Below are 19635 nucleotides of genomic sequence, written 5' to 3'. Positions count from 1 at the left end.
ATTGATTATACATATTTTGGGATTCCATGTTGACATATTTTGATCAAATCTAAATTACTAGTATGTATGTTGTTACAAATCATACTTATTCTTTATGCCTCTTGTCCAATCTCTCGCTATCTCCCTCTCCCTCCCTCCTCCCACCACTGATTACCCTAGATTTCTTCTCTCCCTCTGAAAAAGTGATTACTCTGTTGATCTGTTGCGTAGATGATCTGTTCAATGCCAAGACGTGTGTTCAGGTCCTCCAATATTATTATAAGGCAGATACTTCTATTGTCACTCTGGAATGGGCTCTGTGGAGAGAGACATCCTATTCTTTTCTCTTTTTTTTTTGTTTTCCTTTTTGTCTTTTTTACTGACCGGCAACAGGATCGCAACCCTCTGTGTCGCGCCCACACCGCGCTCAGCCAGTGAGTGGGAACCGGTCTCCACATGGGATCCGAACCCTCGGCGGGAGCACCGCCACACTCCCAAGTGGCACACTCTCCAGTGCGCCACCGGGCCGCCCCCTATTCTTTTCTTTGGTCTCTGCTGGTGACTGTCCTTGTGTCAATGCACTCCAGTGGGTGACAGACCATCTGTGTGGTGGCTGTGGCATCTAGCCACTTTCATGTCAGCCGTGGTTACTGTGGTGGCTGTGGTGGGCCACCCACATGGAGGTGATGTTTTTGGCATGCTCCTTGGTGCTGCTAGTATTCCTGGCTGTGGGCGGGGGGTCCAGTCCCTGGCTCAATGCCCTTGGCCCCGGGGTGGGGCCCTGAGGCACTGGCTGTGTGCCTAGATGTGGGCAGGGGGTCCATGCCCCAGGCCCCCGGGCAGGTCCCAAGGCACTGGCGATGTGCGTACTTGTGGGCAGGTGGGCCAGTCCTCAGCTCCATACCTCAGGTCCCCTGGTAGGCCCCAAGGTGTTGGTGGTATGCCTGCGCCAGAACTAATTTTTTGTCCTTTGCTTACTTCTAAAACAGGGGAACTTCCTGTGGGAACCAGTACTTGAGCTGTGTTGTTGAGCTAAACTGCTTCTTTGCTGCTGTTTCCCTAGGGAAGATTTTTTGTGCAGCTTAGGGTTTAATGGTTGACCTTATACATACTTCCACTTCTCCAGAGACTGGACGCACCTGGGTTGTGTAGAAACTCTGATCTGGGCCTGAATCTTTTCACCAAACTGCACCCCATATCATTCTGCATTCCCGACCAGTCTCCTCTGAGTGGTCTTACACTGATTGGGTGGCAGATCAGCTGTCCTTGCTGTGTCCCAGTGTTCTCCCGGTGGGCCCATCTCCCCCACCACCCGTGCTTCAAACACTTCCCATGGGACAGGCCCTGAACCAGTCCCTTGCAATGACTCACCAGCCTCTGAATGGCTCCCATTTTTCAGCTGTTCTGGCTCCTTGCTTGTGCGTGGGTCCACGGGAACCCTATTAGTGGTCTTGCTGTCCTGGGACCACCAAGGCCATCTTCTTCCCTAATGCTTCAAAGCACCTCCATCCAAAGGGCACAGCTGCAGCTTCTGCCAGCTCCTGCTCCATGTACTCTGCAGTTCCAGTCTTAAAGCAGCCAGGGCCCGAAACACTCCAAGCAGTTTTTTTCCTCTCATTGTGGCTTCTTGAACTCTGTTGGTCTCTCCTCTTCTTCCCCTGAGCTCCAGCAGCCCCAACTTGGCTGTTGTTACATTTTTATAGTTGTAAACTGGTTGATTTGTGGGGGAAAGTGACACTAGGTACCATCACTTTCTGCCATCTTGCTATGAACACAGTTCAAAATTCTGATACATGCTACAACATAGATGAACCTTAAACATGCTATGCTAACTAAAATAAGCCAGTCATAGCACGACAAATATTTTATGATTCCACTTATATGAGGTATTTAGAGCAGTCAAATTCATAAAGACAGAAAGTAGAATGGTGGTTGCCAGGGGCTAGGGAGAGAGGAACTAAGAAGTTAGTATATAATAGGTACAGAGTTCCAGTTTGGGAAAATGAAAAAGGTCTGGAGATGAATGATGGCTGGTGATGGTTGCAGAACAACGTGCATGTACTTAATGCCAGAGAACTGTACACTCAGAACAGTTACAATGATAAACTTTGTTATGTATGTTTTAACAAAATTAAGAAAACACAACAAAAAGTCACTTCTTTTTAAAAAGTATTTTCAGTGGGGATAGAATTCTAGGTTATTAATTATTTTTGTTTCATTGCTTTAAAGACATCACTCCACTCTCTTTTGGCTTGCAGTTTCTAACAAAAACTTTGTTGTCATTCTTATCTTTATTTTTCTGTTCATAATCAGTCCAGCTACTTTTCAGATTTTCTTTCAGTATCTCTTGTTTTTCAACTATTTGATTATCATGTGCCTTGGTGTGTGTCTTAAGTCTGTTTTCTGCTGCTATAACCATACCTGAGACTGGGTAATTTGAAAAGAAATCTATTTCTTACAATTCTAGAGGCTGGGAAGTCCAAGGTCAAGGGACTGTATCTGTTGAGGGCCTTCTAACTGACGGGAACTCTCTGCAGAGTTCCAAGGAGGTGCAGGGCACCACATGGTAAGGAAGTACAATGAAATTCACACTGGCTTTTATAACAACCCCACTCTCATGCTAACCCACTCCTCTGATAACCCATTAACCATGAATGCATTTATCCATTCATGAGGGCCCTCATGACCCAATCAACTCTTAAAGTCCCCACCACTTAATACTGTTACATTGAGGATTAAATTTCAACATAAGTTTCAGAGGGGACAAACATTTAAATCACAGCAGTGTGGTTTCTTAATGTTTCTTCCACTTTAGGTTCATTGACTTCTTAGATGTGGATTTATAGTTTTCACTAAACATAGAAGGCTTTCAGTCCTTATTTCTTCTAATATTTTGCCTGGTCCCCCTCCCTTCTCCTATATATATTATAATAAATATATAAGGGGTCTTCAAAAAGTTCATAGAAAGACTCATACTTAATTCCATTTTTCCATAAACTTTTTGAAGTATTCTTGTACCTTAGATCACTTAATATTGTCCCACAGCTCATTGTTGTACTGTTTTGTTGGTTTTTTCAGTCTTTCCACCCTGTGTCTCATTTTGAATAGTCACTAATATAGGTATTCAAGCTCACTGATCTTCTTCTACGGTGTCTTATCTGCTCTTAATCCCATTCAACATATTTTTTAAATCAGATAATGCATTCTTCAACTGTAGAAGTTCCATTTGGGTATATTTTTATATCTTCTATTTATTTACACATCATGTTCCTGTTTTCCTCTCCCATTAGTAGTGGCTCTTTTTACATCTTTGTCTGTTAAATCAATCATCTTTGTCATTTCTGGATCTCTTTCTATTCCCTGATTTTTTTTTTTCTTTAAATTCTGCTATGGGTCATATTTTCATGCTTTTTTGCAAGCATTTTAATTTTTTATTCAGGTAAAATTAACACAACATCAAATTAATCTATTTAAGGGAACTACCCAGTGGCATTTTGTACATTTCACAGTGTTGTGCAACCAATAGCTAAGCTGTATCTAGTTCAGAAACATTTTTATCACCCCAAAAGGAAACTCCATATAGAGTTGCTCCCCATTTCCCCCTTACCACTAGACCCTGGCAACCACCAATCTGTAGACTATCTCTATAGATTACCTATCCTGGATGTTTCATATAAATGGAATCATGCAATATGTGACCTGTTGTGTCTGACTTCTTTCACATAACAATGTTTTCAAGGTTCATCTGCATGGTAGCATTTATCAATGGGTCACTGTTTTCAATCACTAAATAATATTTTATGGATATAGATACCACAATTCATATATGCACCTATCCATTGACAGACATTTGTGCTCCTGTAAATAGTGCTGCTATGAATATGCATGTACATATATTTGAGTACCCATTTTCAATTCTTTGGGGTATATGCCTAGGAGTGGAATTGCCGGGTCATATGATAATTCTATGTTTTACTCTGAGGAACTGTCAAACTCTATTCCACAGAGGCTAAACCATTTTATATTCCTGACAGCAACATAGAAGGGTTCCAGTTTCTCCACATCCTCATCAATTTGTTATTGTTGGTCTTCTCATTCTAGCCATCCTAGTGAGTGTGAAGTGGCATCTCAGTGTGGTTTTCACTTGCATTTCCCTGATCACTAATGATGTTGAATATTTTTTCACATACATATTGGCTACTTCTTTGGAGAATTGTCTATTCAAGTCCTTTGCCCATTTACAGTTGGATTGTTTGTCTTTTTGTTGTTGAGTTTTAAGGGTTTTAGTTCTTATTTAGGCCACTGATCCATTTCAAGTAAACTTGTTTTTATATGGTGTGAGGTAGAGATCTAACTGTATTGTTTTTCATACGGATCTCTAGTTGTCCCAGAAGCATTTGCTAAAGAGAATATTCTCTTCATTGAATGGTCCTGGCACTCCTGTTAACAATCAATTGACTTTACATATATCAGATTATTTCTGAACTCTTAATTCTATCCTATTGGTTATATATCATACTTATTCCAGTACTACACTGTTTTGATTATTGTAGCTTTGTAGTAAGTTTTGAAATTCGGAAGTATGAGTCCTCCGGTTTTGTTCTTTTTGAAGACTGCTTTGACTATTTGAGCCTACTGCAATTCCTTATGAATTTGAGAACCAGCTTTTTCATTTCTGCAAAAAAAGGCCACTGGAATTTTCATAGAGATTGCATTGAATCTGTAGATTGCTTTGGACAGTATTGCCATCTTAACAATATTGTCTTCCAATTCATGAACATAGGATGTTTTTCCACTTATTTGGGTTTTCTTTAATTTCTTTCAACAACGTTTTATAGTTTTCAGTGTATAAGTCTTTCACAAAGGAGTCTACTCCTTTATACTTTGGGATGCTATTATAAATGGAATTTTTTTTTTTTAAAAGATGACCGGTAAGGGGATCTTAACCCTTGACTTGGTGTTGTCAGCACCACGCTCAGCCAGTGAGCGAACCGGCCATCCCTATGTGGGATCCGAACCCGGGGCCTTGGTGTTATCAGCACCGCACTCTACCGAGTGAGCCACGGGCCGGCCCTATAAATGGAATTTTTAAAATTTCCTTTTGGATTTCTCATTGCTAGTATATAGAAACACAATTGTTTTTTGTGTGTTTATCCTATACCTACAACTTTGCTCAATTTGTTTATTAGCTTTAGTGGAGTTTTGTGTGTGTGTGTGGATTCTTTGGGATTTTCTATATATAGAATCATGTCCTCTTCAAATAGAGATAGTTTTATTTCTTCCTACCCAATTTGGATGTCATTCTTTTTCTTGCCTAACTGCTCTAGCTAACTGTAACTTCCACAATAATTTGAATAACAGTGGTGAGAGTAGATATCCTTTTCTTATGCCTAATCATAAGGGGAAAATTGAGTCAAATGTTAGCTGTGGGTTTTTCATAAATGCTGAATGTTGATAAAATGTTGAAAAAGTTCCCTGGTATTCCTTATCTTGAGGGCTTCTATCATGAACAGCTGTTGAATTCTGCCAAATCTTTCTGCATCAATTGAGACAATCATGTGTTCTTCTTCCTTTATTCTATTAATGTGGTTACTACATTAACTCATTTACTTATGTTAAACCACCCTTGCATTCCTGGGATAAATCCCACTCAATCATGGTGTATATTCCTTTAAATATGTTGTCAGATTGAGTTTGCTAGTATTTTGTTGAAGATATCCACATCCACATTCATAGGGAATATGGGCCTGTGTTGTTCTCATGTCTTTCTTTGGCTTTGGTATCAGAGTAATATTGGCCTCAAAGAATGAGTTAGGAAGTATTCTTATTCTCTCCTCTCCTATTTTCTGAAAGAGTCTGAAAAGGATTGGTGTAAATTCTTTAGATTTTTGGTAAAATTCACCAGGGAAGCCACCTAGTACTGGACTTTTCTTTGGGAGGTGTTTTTTCTTCACTAATTCAATCTGTTTACCTGTTGAATGTCTGTTCATATATTTTATTTCTTCTTGAGTCAATTTTGGTAATGTGTTTCTAAGAATTTGTCCATTTCCCACAGGTTATCCAATTGTTGACATACAATTGATCATAGTAGTCTCTTCAATACTTCATGTCTTTGTCAGTAGTAATGTCCCCACATTCATTTCTGATTTGTTACATGCATCTTTGCTCTTTTTTTCTTTGTCAGCCTAGCTAAACGTTTGTCAATCCCATTCATCTTTTTTTGTTCCTTTGTGAGCCAAACTTTTTATTTGTTCATTTCTTGCACTTGAAGTACTCTTCGATGACATCTTTGGCCTGAGATTCTTTGCCACTCCTTAACTACTACACAACTGCAACCAACCACTTTGTGGGGTTTTCTCTCTCTGTCAGTTTTTCCCTAGTGTCTTGTTGTCATCGACCTGTTAGGTTGATTTGGTGTTCAGCACAAGGGGCCTCCACCAACTTTACACAGGCTCATCACCATTGGATGTAAGCCCACAGAGATGGTCTTGGCACTTGTCTAAGGCTATTGTCAGCTTTGCAAATTCCACATGCTAGGCCACCATGGATGAGGGCGGTCTTCAGTACTTCTTGCAAAGCAATATTAACATCCATTACACCTCCAGCAGCAGTGCCTTCCTCAGACATGGTGGTGGGTTACCTACAGATGAAGCTGAATCTTGAACACAACCAAGTCTCCACCTCTGCCTCCACCTTCACACAACTTGGTGGTGGCAGGGAAAGAGCTGCTAATATTTTCAAAGAACTAACTTTTGCCTTCACTAATTCTCTATACTGTTTTCCTATTCTCTATTTCATTACTCTTTAATATTTTATTTATCTTTATTATATTTCATATAATTTTTATTCTTTCCTTTCTTCGGCTGGTTTTGAGTTTAATTTGCTCCTCTCCCTAGTTTACTTAAGGTGTACAGTTTACACTTAAGCTGTAAAGATTACTTATTTAAGATCTTTCTTCTTTTTTAATGTAGGTGTTTACTGCTATTAATTTCCCTCTGTGTCCTGCTTTTGCTGAATCACATAAGCCATGTATAGTTTTTTTTTGTTTTTGTTTTTCAAAAGATGACAGGTAAGGGGATCTTAACCCTTGACTTGGTGTTGTCAGCACCACACTCACCCAGTGAGTGAACCGGCCATTCCTATATGGGATCCGAACCCGTGCCCTTGGTGTTAGCACCACACTCTCCCAAGTGAGCCACGGGCTGGCCCAAGCCACATATAGTTTTCATTTTCATTTGTCTCTAAATATTTTCTAATTTCTCCTGTGATTTCTACTTTGACCTACTATTTAATAGTGTGTTGTTTCATGTCCACATATTTGTAAATTTTCCAGTACAGATGTTCCATGATTTACAATGGGTTACATACCAATAAACCAAACACAGGTTGAAAATATCTTAAGTCAAAAATGCACTTAACACACCTAACTTAGTGAACATCATAGCTTCATCTAGCCTACCTGAAACATGTTCACAACACTTACATTAGCCTACAGTTTGGGCAACATCATCTAACACAAAGCCTATTTTTATAATGAAGTGTTGAATATCTCATGTAATTGATTAAATACTGTACTGAAAGTGAAAAACAGAATGATTGTATGTGTACTCAAAGTACGGCTTCTACTGAATGCATATGACTTCCGCTTTCAAATCATTGTAATGTCAAAAATCCTAAGTCAGAGACCATATATATTCTTTCAGTTATTTCTAACTTCATTTCATTGTGGTTGAAAAGATACTCCATATGACTTCAATCTTTCTAAATTTATTGAAACTTGTTTTGTGGCCTAACATATCCTGGAGAATGTTTCATGTACACTTGAGAAGAATATATATTCTGCTATTGCTGGGTGCTCTGTACATGTCTGTTAGGTTTAGTTGGTTTATGCTGTTGTGAAAGTCCTCTATTTCCTTACTATCTTCTGTCTACATGATCTATCCACTACTGAAGGTAGGCAAGCATTTTAATTTTTGACTGGATGATAAAAACTGTGACTTTTACATTGTGGTAACTGAATTATGTTGTATTCCTCTGAATAGTATTCTGGTGCAGTTAAGTTACTTGAAATCACTTGGGGCCTTCTGAGGACTCTTCTCAGTGCCCCACATATTAAAAGATCTTTTGCTCTGGGTTGTGAGAATACTATTTTCAGCCTATTTATGCTCTGGAAATTTTTTTTTTTATTGTTTTCCAATAGTTTTTTCTTTGACTTCAGGAAGGTCCTGTCAAGCAACTATGAGTATCAGAACTCAGCCAATTCAGGCAAACCATCTGCAGATATCCACAGTGCACGCACGCTTGTTCGTACTCTCTTGCTTTTTAGAGTATGTTCCCCCACCCCAACCCCTTCAGCTCCTTTTTCTCTGGTACTCTGACCTGCAGTTAGAACCACCTTAGCCTTCCCAAATTCTTATCTTTGTCTCCTTATCTCAATAAGACTGCTGGGCTGTTTGGGGTTCTCCTCCTTGCACTGCAGCCCATAAACTGCCTCTAGGCCCATAAGCTGGTGCAATTGAAGGGCTTTACCTCATTTGATTCCATTCTCAGGGATCACAGTCTGGTGCTACCTGTCACCTAATGTCTAAAAACCATTATTTACATATTTTATATGTTCTCAAGTTGTTTGAAGAGGAATGGTATACTTCCGCTGCATAACATATTACCCCAACTTGGTTTCAGTAATGGGCCACAATAATCAACCACATTGTATATCGACAAAATAAAATAAAATATAAAAAATAAAATAAATAAAATAAACTTCAAGGGAAAAAAAATGGGCATTTTTTTTTCCCACACAGTTTTTAAGGGTCGTCAATCAGGGAGCAGCTCAGCTAGTTGGTTCTGGCTCAGGATCTCTCATGGGGTTACAGTCAAGATGCTAATAAGGCAGTAGTCTAGGGCTGGAAGCTTGACTAGAGCTAGAAGATCTGCTTTCAAAGAAGGCTCACTCACATACTGTTGGCTAGAGACTTTAGTTTTGTTGGCTATTGGCAATAGGCCTCGATTTCTTACCACATGGGCCTCCTCATCTGGCTGTTCACAATATGGCAACTAACTACTCTTAACAGTGAGCAATAAGAGAGTGAGAAAAAGAGAGATAGAGAGAAGTGGGGGTCCAAGAGAAAGGGTGAAGCAGAAACCACAATGTGTTTTATAAATAACCTATCCTTGGAAATTGTCCGTCACTTCTGCCATGTTCTATAGGTCACACAAACCAACCCCAGTACAATTTGTAAGGGGATTACATAATGGTATAAATATAAAAATGTAGGAATCATTGCAGGCCATCTTGGAAGTTGGCTACACAGAGGATAAATCCAGCTCCTGTTATGCTACCCTAGGGGAAAGTAAAAGTCCTTCTTATACGCTTTAACCTTCTTATGTTTACAATTTTTCTTATCTCCTACCTGTAGACTATATCCTACAGCTACAAGAGAGATGGGCAGACTGCAGATCCTACTCCACACCCAGACTTGGAGAAAAAAATAACTAAGAGTCAGTAGCTGCAACTCTGAAGAAAAAAGATTCGAATTCCTGGTGTCTATGGTAAGAAAAGGAACAGCACTTGAAGCTAATGTGGGCTTGAGAAAGTGGCCAAGTAATTCATTCCCTCAAATACTTTACTCAATGACCTACCTAAATCTCTGCCCTCTACCTTTCTTTCTCACCAATCTCCACGGTCAGGCAGCAATAGCCAACAGCAACACTAACAGTAAAATTAATAGCAATGGCAGCAGTACCAGGACTAATACCAAGCATTTTGCCTTTGTTACCTCAGTTACTCCTCACAACAAACCTGTTAGAAAGACATCATTATTTCTTAAACTCTAGGCCTCTGTTTCTTGATACTCATGACCTGGTTTTACAAAATACAGTATAATAACTTCATTCTACCTACAACACCTAGCTCCCTCTTGCCCTATGCTTCTGGCACTGAAAATCTGTCTTGTCCTGCCTGTCCTCCCATTCCACTTCAGTCAAGCCTTAAAGCTTCCTCTTAGCTTCCATGTCCCCAACATTTGCTACCAAACCTTGTTAAAAGGAACTACCAGACTACTAAGTCCTCTGTAAATTCCCTGCTGCTGGGTTCTCCCAATGTTACAGCTGCCTAATATAAACTTCTCTAATCCCTTAGGACACACTGACCTGTCAAGTCTGCCTCACCAGATAATCCCCCAAATTGGCCCTATTTCAGCCACTCATTTTAAAAGATTATTTTATAGCACATGTGCCTTTTTAATTTATGTTTGCCGCAGCCTAATGCTAAAATGAGTTTCCTTTCCCCAGGGACATACAATTATCAGAGAGAAAGGCCCAAAATGTACCAAATCCCTACCTATTGTGGTACCCTGGAAACTAGTAGATTCCCACTAGTTATTTGCTGAATAATAAGTGAGAAAATATAAAGTAATGAATATGAATACTATGTCAGAAAATTCTCAATGGGTATAATCCAAAGAATGTTATTCACAAACAAAAAGGAAAAGATGACAGTGGACACACATAAGAAATTCACAAAAGGCAAAAACACACACAAAAAAAACACAAATATAGGCAAATCAAAGAAATGCAAACAAAAATACCACTTTTTGTCAGACAGATTGGTAAAGATTGAAAACTTGTCAAGGAAGCAAAGACAGGGATTTTCATACACTTTCAGTAGATATAATTCTGGATGTTTGGTATTTATGCATCAAATATCTTTAAAATCTATACACCCCTTTGACTAGTATTTCCATTTTTAGTAATTAAAGAAAATAATTGGAGAAAGATGTATATAAAAGAAATATTCACTGTGGCACTAATTACAATATAAAAATCTGTCTAACAATAAGGGCTTGGTTAAATAAATTTTAGTACTTCCAAACTAAGGATTATTATTAAATCACTTCAGAGTATTACATATTGTAAAAGCCCAGTTTTTAAAAATAACATATATTCACATAAAAACATACCTGTATAGAAAAAAATCTAGAAGTATACACCCCAAAAAGTTAGCAGTGATTGTCTCTGTAAAAGAATAGTGGAATTTTTTGTGATTTTTCTTTTTTTTTCTATTCTATACCACCCAATTTTTCTGTAGTATGCATGAGTTGCACATGGGTAACAATACACATTCTTAAAAGGCAAAAGCAAAAATAAGAATCACAATAAAGGTAGGAAAGTATTATTATCATAAGAGAACATGGCACATTCCATAATAATGTCAGACAGAGTTAATATCAAATAAAATACCAAATAACTTAGTATTCAATAGCTTAATTTTTAATTAGTTTTAGGAATACACATGAAAGAATCTGTTAGGACTAAAAAAGTGTGTAATTCAGTCATTTTAAGAAAACAAAATGCCTCCCAAGTAAAAATTTAGTACTAATCCTACATACAGTGTTGAAAATCATATAGTAAAAATCTTAACTGTTTCAAGCTGAGGATCAGCTTAAATCCCCTTTCATGCTGTTTATCTTGAGAACCCCCACTCTTATGAGAAAGTAGTCACCATGAAAATAACAAAAGATAAAAAATCACTCATAAGTTTAAGATTTCAACTTTAGGTTTGGCCAAAGAAAAAGTTTTCATGGCTTCTACTACTCTAAGTTATGATAACTTTCCCCCTCAGACTTCAACATTTTAGGGTATAAAATATAGTCAATGACAAGAGGGAGCTCTTAAGTGATTCTAGAAATACATTCTGTTACAAGCTACATGTGTGTATCTCCAGGCACTGTGTACAATTTACAGGCAAAGCGCAGGGAATTGCCTGTGGCCAGGCAGAACATCCTACAAATTCTCTGCAATGCCTGACTCAACATGACCTGCAACACATCCAGTCAGTAAATCCTCATTAGAATTAATCCATAAATTATAATTTCCAATGAAACTGGGTGGCATAAAATGAATGATCGTTTCCATCTCTCTATAGTAGAATATGAAACAAATTATTCTAATTGTACCCATATAATTAATGGCAGGAATCAGTAGGAAGCCATTTAGTGGCAACTTCACACCTACAACACAGTTTGTAAGTCAAGTCTCATAAAGTGCCATCAATGCTTCCAATGGGATTTGATAGCAGCTGTGAGTATACAAGAAGCACTAAGCGCAGTACAGCTTTAAGATTCCAGTACAGGAGAAAATCAAAGAACAACTTTGAATAAGGGAGATGTTATGTTAATTGCATTTGCGTAATGCAGGCATCATATAATATTAAAATAATATCAAAATTATGTGGCTGTTACTGAAAAGAACAGAGATCTCCTCACAGACAACCCTAGCACCATTCATCCACTCATCCAGGAAATATATGAATACTTACATTATTTATTCTAGCCCTTGGGTACATAAGCGTAAACAAGCAAAGTCACTGTCTTCATGGAGCATACCATCTAGCAAGCAAGAGCCGTTAAACAAATAATTACATATTTGACTCTTAACTGTGAATGTCAAGATGTCTTTAAAATAAACGGCAGGGTGCTGTGAGAGGATATACTAGGCCTAGAGTCAAGTGTGCCAAGCAAAGGGGAGGGGAAGAGAGGTCCAGGCAGAGGTAATCTGTGCAAAACCCCTACAGCTGTAACAACCTTGCCCAATCTAGGAACGGAAACAGTCCAGTATATGAAGTATCTAGATTGTTTCACAGGCACACATTAAGTCTGAGATGTACACAGACATCCAAGTTAAGAGATCAAGTTGATAACTGCTACATTAAGTCTGGAGCTCAGAAAAGAAGTCTAGACCAGGTATAAACTTAGAAGCCATTAGCTTAGAGATGGTAAGTGATACACAGGAACTACAAATTTCTTAGGCAAGGTGAACAGGAATGTGTATTGGGGGTAACGGGGGGGGGGGGTCTGAATTACTTTCTCAAGTTAGGGAAAAAGAATTAAGTTATTTCTCTCTTGATTTGCAATCAAAAGAAATAAAACAAAGTATTTTCTAGTATTATAGTTATGATACAATGTTCTGTTTGTTCAGAAAAGGTCAAATTAAATGTATAAAGTCCTTGGAGAAATGCCAAGACCTAAGAAAAATATTTCCTTCAGTAAGTCTAAGGTATTACATGCTGTGGTTTATTTGGCAGAGCACTTCCTTCTAGCCTTTTTCAGTACCCCAGAAAAGGAACTTTTTAACACATTGACACACCTACTTCACAAGATTTGTGACTAGAATTGCTTGGAATCTGCAGGACTGCCACCTACTGAAGCTATATCATGAGTGTAAGCATTCTGAACACACCAACAAGTCCTGGAGGGATGTGACATCAAAAACAGACAAACCCGATCTACACACAAAGAAATTACCAACTTTTGGAACTATCACTACAATCTTTAAACAACTGGCCCTGCACAACCTCCAGTGATGATTATACAATAAGTGCTCTAAAAAGCAGTGGTCAGGTTATCGTTATGGAAAAGCTGAGTTAAAATGTCCCACAACTTACAGCCAAAGCACCATGTGAGCATGACATGCCTTAACACAAACTCACCTGATTTATCTGAAGCATGTTAAGACAATATTGACCAAACTGCTGTATCCCTCACGGCTCCAAAAACTGGAAAATGAAAATGAAGAAATAAAGTTCAACTTAGTTGGTAACCTCAAAGACCAGCAATTTAAACACATGCCCTTGGTCAAAAACAAATATAAAATAGAATTGATCGAGATCAGCAAAGAACTTTCTATGACGATGAAAATGTTCTATATTTGTGCTGTCCAATCCAGTAGTCACTAGCCTGGTATGCCAACTGAGCACTTGAAATGTGGCTAGTACAACAAGAAAATGAATGTTTTATTTTCTTTAATGTTAATTTAAACTTAAATAAGCACATGTGGCTAGTGGCTGCCATACTGGACAGTGCAGACCTAGACTGCTGAACAAAGTCTCTTTGGTTCTATAGTTCTAAAACAATCCCAGCAAAAGTGAAGCTGTCAAAAACCAATCTAAATATTTCAGGTTAATGCACCAGTCATGTTTAAACAGCTTTGTTTGTTCCCATCCTTTATATGATAAATTAATCCTAAGGTAGATGCAACACACACAAGTATTCTCCGAGGTGATATGGAAAAGAGTACACAGTAAGATTACCTAACTAGGTATATGCTTTTTCTCTGTTTGTTATTTTGTGTGTTATCATCAGTATAAAAATATGAGTAGTACGCACATTAAAATTTAACATAAAAATTTCCAAAAAAGAAGTCACCACCTTACAACTCCAAGGTCATGGGTTCAGATCCCTGTGCCAGCAAACCACAAAAATAAAATAAAATAAAATAAAATGAAATAAAATAAAAATAAAAAACAAAAATGTCAATATCATAGTACACTCCATTGTTACACTTGGGCTTGCTTCTTTCTGGTCCTGACCTCCTACCCTTGGTTGTATTTCTCTTCATCGCATAAATCTCTTCTACACTTAATTTAGAAACAGATGCCAAGGAAGGACAGGAAAACCCAAATTTATAAGCATATAAATCATGGGCTCTTGTAATGGGAAAAGTTTATATAAAATATACAGACCCCTCCCCCAAAAAATTATCTACAGAGCAAAAACACAGTCTTGATATGCATCAAAAGGGCTAAAGCCAACCACCTGTGTAAAAATTTTTATGCTGTAAAATGTTAATATTGAATGTTCCTTCAGAAAAAAAGGTTCTTTAGACACACAGACACACACGGACACAGACACATATTTGGCTACTGTCTTTTCAAGATGACAAACTGGAGTCAAATCAAAACGACTTTTAAAACTTTCAGAGTGTTCCTTATAATAGTGTCCTCAGCATCTGTATCACTTTTTATTTCTCATTTCCTAAGAGAACAGAACATTGTAGGAAGAGCATAAGGCCTGGGTATTGGTGAATTTGAGTTTTAGTCCTAGCTCTTCAGATTACCTTCTGAGCCTGGTCAAATTAACTTTGTGTATCTATTTATTTTTCTTTTTCTTTTTTTTTTTCAATCTTTAAAGAGTAAACTAAAGTCCGTGTGGTAGGCAGCCTCTAACAAATAGAATACAACAAAAATAATGAGATACTACTTCCAAGATTAGGTTATAAAAAATCTTGGATGTCACCTTCTCTTACTCTCTCACTTGTCTGCTCTGAGGAAAGCAAGATGCCATATTGCAAGCTGCCGTGTGGAGATGCCCATGTGGCAAAGAACTGAGAGAAGCCTGCGGCCAACAGCCAGCAAAAATTGAGGCTTTCAATCCAATAGTCCCAAGGAACTAAATCAAACCAAGAGCCACATGAATGAGTTTGGAAGCAGATCTTCCATAAGTCAAGCTTTCAGATGCAACTGCAGCCCCAACTGATAGCATGACTGCAACCTCGTAAGATATCTTGATCCATGGGCACCCAGCTAAGCTGCACCCAGATTTCTAACCCACAGAAACTGTGAGATAATGTTTGTTGTTTTAAGCCCATAAATTCTGGGATAATTTGTTATGCAACAATAAATAAGACAATCCTGTTCAACTCCAAAATTCAATACTTTCACAGTGCTTTAGGTATTAATTAGCATATTTGGATAGTACAAAAAAACTTAATTACCTGTTCAACATAAGCAAATGAGTAACATTAGAATTTGAAAGTAATAAGTTATAAAACTTAAACATTTACATTTTAATTCAAAAGATGAGGTCATTAAAAAGTATAGGACTAGTCAAATGGTGTTAAAATACACTAGCTCTAACTAAAAATACAAACCCAACCTATTTTCTTTTTTTTTTAAGTGAAAACAATTCATTTGGAAAGTAAAGTGAACAAAGCACTAAAATCATCTCAGGGGTTTAGTGTCCCCTACTTTCTAAAATTTAGCATTATTTATTAAGCACTCACCATCTCTGAGAAACACCATTTTGTTTTTATTTAGTATAAGCCTGTAAAAGTTGCAAACGCTTATCTACAGACCTATCTGTATGTCTACCATATTAGAGTTTGGTACACTTGATGGCTGATTCCAAGAAATAGGCACAGTAAGCTATCAGGGTGCATTTTTTAAAGTTCTAACCTTCTGATATATAAAAGGTATTTTATGTAGTAACAAATATGAAAACAACTACTCAGTTAAAATTGACCATACAATTTTTAATATCTGTAAGCCTTTCCTCCACAATTATAAAATAACAAGCTATATAAATTAAAGTATATGAAACTAGTGTGTCTATAACGGCACTCTGTAATGTAACAATAAAATTCTGTATTTACACTTTTCCACCAAACAAGTTACATTAGATTTACATCAATACAAAAATTATAATTCACAACTATACCATGGACAATTCAGAATGCCCACAGTGGCACATGTCTTTACAGACATGCCCAATCTACTGTCCTATATTTTAAATACTATGACAAAATATCGAGACATATTGATAAAATGCAGAGCACTTTTATACTACCTATGATTTCATGAAATCCACCTCTCCCTCCTCTGTCAAAAAAGTTTCCAACTACAGTTCATTCCAATTATAACTAAGTACTTTTAAAGAAACCTATTCACACATCCCAAAAATGCCCCACAGTGATACCCAGTCATGCACATTAGGACATGCAGTTCCAGATTCCAAGCTACTAAATGAAAACAGGTGGGGCAGTTTATGGAGAGAGGGCACTACAAACTGGGGAAAACTTGCTGCTCATGAACAATTAAAGGTCCAACCTGTATCTGCAATGTATTGCTGATATAACCCATGGCTTTTATTATGAATTACATTTTGCCCATCTGATAAATTAAAACCTGTTCAAAATTAGATCTATAGAATCCTTGATAAATACTGCTTTATAAAATTGCTTGTTGTTAAATTAATATCTATAATTTTTTATATCAACCCACTCCACAACTGATAGGCAAATCTCACCTTCAGTATCTTATCTGACTATATGAAAAGCAAAAACATTTCTAATGTAAAAAGAGAACTATCCCCATTCTTAGACTACATCAAAACTATCAATTCAAAGTTTCTTACTCTAAAACTTCATGGGGATCCTTTAAAAAACTTTTATCCTCTCGCACGGTGTGGTCTGCACCATGCTCAACCAGTGAGCGCACCGGCCATCCCTATATAGGATCCAAACCCGTGGCCTCGGTGCTACCAGCGCCGCACTCTCCCGAGTGAGCCACAGGGCTGGCCCTCCATTTTAATTTTTTAAAGTAGGTACCCCAAAAAACTGCTTTTATGTAAGGAATATAAAATAACTTAGTATAAATTTTAATATTTTCTAAAAACCTATGAAATATTCTAAGTATATAGAAGTCTTACACCATACACTATTCCAGTGAAGAATCCCACATACCACCCAACAAACAAGAAAAAAAGGAAACTAACATTCATCAGACACCAGTTTTATATGCCAGGTGCCATATTTTGCCATTTTTACATTAACTCATTTAATTTTCATCACCGGGGATGTAGGTGTTATCCCCATTTTTCTAGAGTTGTGTTATTTACCCACAGTCACATTGCTAGGATTAAAACCCAGTTCAGTCTGGTTCAAATTTGTCTTCTCTTCACTATATACTAAATTATAAAGACTTGCCTTCTTAAAATTTTTCCTGTAACAAAGTCAAGGGCTAGGATAACATGGCAAGGCTCCTATATAGAACTCTGGGGGGTTATTTAAAATCAAACAATGATACCTATATAAACACAAGTTATAAATATCATGGATTCTAGACACCCATCTAATATTTTCCTGAGTAACTAGGAGAGGCACAAATACAATATATCTACATATCATTGTTCATACTGTGCATGTCTCAAACTATTAAGTCTAATATTAACAGAGAATTCAATTTTGCAAATCCAGATTTTTCCTTGTCTTTATTATGATCTATACACAAAACTGATCAGATACACTCAAAGTGTACAAAAGAAAAAGAGATAAGAAAAACAAGAGTAAAGAGGTTAGGTACAAAGAAAATATATATATATTTTGTCCAACTATACCTTTCTTCTAGAACCTAAACAGGAAAATGACTTAGCCTCACTTTCTGTATTGTTTACACATTTAAAAATTTGATGACTATCTTAGATTTTTTTTTATATTCTTATTTTTTGTTGAAAAGCAAACCAAGCCACTCCTCAGTAGAACTTCATTCCAGGCAAGCCAAGTAAGCTAAAATATAAAATTTATATGGTTTTCCATGCAAAACCATTTAGGAGTAAAGGGGCACAATGTATGTAACTTACCCTTATCTGGTCCAGGAAAAAAATATTTTGTGTGTATGATAAAGAGCAAACGATAAATGGGTAAAATGGTGACAGGTAAATCTGAGTAAAGGACACAAGGATGTTCTTTCTATTATTCTTATTCTTGCAATTTTTTTGTAAGCTTGAAATTATTTCCAAATAAAAAGTCAAAACCTTAAAATTAAATGGCATGCTATTTGAAATTAATAATACATACTTGGATTATACAGCAACATTTTTAGAAATAAAAAACATTATTTTTTAAAGGGAAAACGCAGTGATTTGTGAGGAAATATGCACCATATCATACCACCTAATCACCATTTCGGAGTAAATTTCGAAATACACTGTCATGTAATGAAATGTGGCAATGGTGACTTGAGTTGAAACCATAACAGGGGGGAGAAAAAAGCACACACACCACACAGTTTGGCATAACGACTTCGAAAATTTAATACAGGCCTGCTGCAAAAAGCAGCAAATCTACAATTCAAGTGATATGATATCTCTTGTTTGCAGTAAAATACAGACAAACTGAACAATGGAAAACTTGCCTTATTACAAAACAATAGAGATGCAGAGTAAGTCTTGGTTTTGACGTTTTATTAAATAAGATTTTTTCCACTACTGCTCAATTCACAATAGTATATTCGAACCATCTTAAGAAAGCTAGGACGGGGAAGAAATACCCTACTGGAGAAATGTGACAATCTTTTCTCCTACAAGGTTACTAACAACCTGCCTGCCCATTACGATTTTGATTTACAGTGTTCACATGCTTTCCTAAAACACAGCATGCATCAGAAGCCAAGTAATGCTCAGCAAAAGTTCACCAAAATTGTGAAATCCATATTTTCAGTAAACAGTGAAATCTCTATCCTTTCTGCAGGATCCACCCACTTTAAAAATCTCTCAATAAACTCCCGGGTCTACCCTAATTGGATGTTCCTTCCCTACAAGCAAGTAGTTCTTAACCTTTGAAGCGGGGGGCAGGGAACACATCACGACAAATATGGACCCTTTTCCAAAGAAAATTATTCACAAATGCAAAATTCGGCACATACTTCCAAGCACTTCAGAACCCCACGGCCATTATCACCGCCCCCTCCCTAAGAATCCCCGCTCTGCGTTCTCCCCTCAGTCGCTTCTGCGGAACACCCCCCTCACCACAGTCCCCGGCTCGCCGTGGAGAGGCTGCAGTCCCTGCCCTCAAACAGTGGATTCCGTAACCGAGCTTTGTCTCTTCGCTCAACTCCCTTCACCCCGGCAAGGTCACTACTGCCAACTACCCCTTTAAACCGAGCCACCATGGTAGTAGTAAGAGCCACGGCAGGGCTGGCCTGTCATAGGATACATTTCGTCCCCTCGGCCCCACCTACCTTGCCCATTTCGGCGCCTTACGTCTTCACCACTTGCCCATTATACAGAAATAGCCGCCACCACCACCCCCCGGGGCGCCCCAGCC

The 19635-nt window shown here is 37.7% G+C and overlaps 1 protein-coding gene and 1 pseudogene across 5 annotated transcripts in view; both read right to left on the bottom strand.

The window, feature by feature from the left end:
- STAU2 (staufen double-stranded RNA binding protein 2) overlaps nucleotides 1-19635 on the bottom strand; it is a 287804-nt gene that overhangs the window by 267166 nt on the left and 1003 nt on the right. For 2 of the 5 annotated variants that reach the window (XM_008578934.1, XM_008578959.1), the window contains exon 2: nucleotides 13466-13531. The exons of 2 other annotated variants lie outside the window; for them this stretch is intronic. In XM_008578934.1, the coding sequence (XP_008577156.1) occupies nucleotides 13466-13483 (18 nt within the window). In that variant the 5' untranslated portion in view covers nucleotides 13484-13531. Of the gene's footprint in view, nucleotides 1-13465; nucleotides 13532-19549; nucleotides 19569-19635 lie in introns of those variants that run through there. One more of the 5 variants, XM_008578937.1, reaches the window with a different exon arrangement.
- On the bottom strand, nucleotides 6213-6606 carry LOC103595543 (annotated as a pseudogene).

This window comes from Galeopterus variegatus, unplaced genomic scaffold, assembly GCF_000696425.1.
Source record: "Galeopterus variegatus unplaced genomic scaffold, G_variegatus-3.0.2 Scaffold78, whole genome shotgun sequence".
Classification (NCBI taxonomy): Eukaryota; Metazoa; Chordata; class Mammalia; order Dermoptera; family Cynocephalidae; genus Galeopterus; species Galeopterus variegatus.
This window is presented reverse-complemented; position numbering and strand designations above follow the sequence as displayed.